We start from the raw sequence: 1,672 nt of genomic DNA on the forward strand, positions 1-1,672 counted from the left end.
TCTGCCCCCCCCCCCCCCCCGGATAGCTCCAAGAGGAGGTCAGGGCAGAGCCATAGTCTCGCCACCTTCAACGCTTGCAGGGGCAGGTGGGAGATCGGCCTGGAGTCCGGGGTCCTGGGAGTGGGGGTCAAGCCTCCAGAGTCCCTTCTTGCCCGGTGGCCTTATTCAGGCCACTCTCCTTGCCGGGAAAGAAGGGGCCGGGTGGGGGGGCCGGGAGGAGGTGAGTTGGATGGTGAAGAGTGAGCCCAGTGCACGCAAGCGACCGACCTGCGAGGACCAAGGTAGGAGTGGCGCAGGACCCAAACCCGTTCGAGCGCCGGGGTGACAGGCCCTGGGGTGCCCAGAGATTAGGTCGCGCGGGTTCGGGGTGCAGGGCTGCCGGTGAGGCCGCGACAGGCTGGGGAGCATGAAGCCCAAGGCTAGCTCACCTCCGCCGTAGACGCCCCCGCTCATAATGCCCTCTCCGCGCGGCTCACGGCCCGTGGGCGGCGGCGGGATCAGCACCGAGGCGGCCGGACAGCTCCCGGGATCCCGGGCGGGGCGGGGCGCGCGGTGGCCAATCAGGAGGCCGGATCCCCCGCCCCCAATGGCGCCGCCGATTGGCTGCAAAGCTAGACAATAACCTGACCGGGGGCTGCTGCTTTAAAGGGGCAGACACCGCAACTTTAAGATCGGGGAGGGGAGAGCAAGGACTTTGAGACTGGCCCTAAGGGATAGCCAGGTAGAGAGCACGCGTACAAAAGGGATGGAAACCTTGTCCATCTGGAGACCAGGACGCCGCAGAGTGACTGCTCCCTTACCTTTTTAAATGGGGTCGAGGAGAGGGCACCATAGTCCTGGGGAGTTGTCCATTCTCAGGCTTCAGAGCAAGGTTCTGCCATACTCAAGCCTGAATGAAATCACCTGGCGAAGGAGGGAAAGGCAGAAGGAAAGAAAGAGTGGTATAGGAGGGGGTGTGTCTCCATCTTCTCCCTGTTTCTTTCTGTCCTTGTCTTTCTAATGGCCCTTCTTTTCCTCTCCCATCCTCAGTGCGTGGGCCCTATACATACACGTGTACCCGTGTTCAACTAACCCATCTTTAGCTTCCTTTCCTCATTATTTCTCCCCAGCTGTTTTCCTGGCTTGCCACCACCTCCACAGCAGTTTTAATAGCAAAGGTGAAGGAGCAGCTCCAACAGCCTGGCTTAGCTGAGAGACTCTTATGTGAGCATGTGTGTCGATGTATGCCTGTATGTATGTGTTTATGCGTGTCAGGATACCTGTGTGTGTGCATATGCATGTGTGTGCGTGTGTGTATGTATATGCATGTGAATACACTTGTTTTGAGGTCACTCCCACCTATCTGCTGAGGGTGGGGAGAGCATTAAGGCCATGGATGGCAGGTTTTGGTCTCCCTGCCCCCCCCCCAATAAAAAGATCATGGATGGCACAGGAAGAGAGTACCTTGTGACAGCCAATGCCCCAGAAGTTTCTTTGCTCACCAGATACCTACTCTGGAAGAGACTCCACCCGTCCCCACCCAAAGGACAGATGGTTTAAGGCGGCTCATTGATTACCCATTGGCAACATTGGCATTTCAAATGCCCAAGGTTGGTTGGGAGCCCAGGCCTAGCACCTCAGTCTGGAGGTGTCCAGGCTTAAGTGGGAGAGGTGAGCTGTAGGGGAGACAGCT

The 1,672-nt window shown here is 58.2% G+C and overlaps 1 protein-coding gene across 1 annotated transcript in view; it reads right to left on the bottom strand.

Annotated features, from left to right (window-relative positions):
* ACTL6B (actin like 6B) overlaps positions 1 to 1,672 on the bottom strand; it is a 13,414-nt gene that overhangs the window by 11,279 nt on the left and 463 nt on the right. The window contains exon 2 of the mRNA XM_040636546.1: positions 429 to 611. Within this exon, the coding sequence (XP_040492480.1) occupies positions 429 to 611 (183 nt within the window). The remainder of the gene's footprint in view (positions 1 to 428; positions 612 to 1,672) is intronic.

This window comes from Ursus maritimus, unplaced genomic scaffold, assembly GCF_017311325.1.
Source record: "Ursus maritimus isolate PB19 unplaced genomic scaffold, ASM1731132v1 scaffold_2, whole genome shotgun sequence".
Lineage (NCBI taxonomy): Eukaryota > Metazoa > Chordata > Mammalia > Carnivora > Ursidae > Ursus > Ursus maritimus.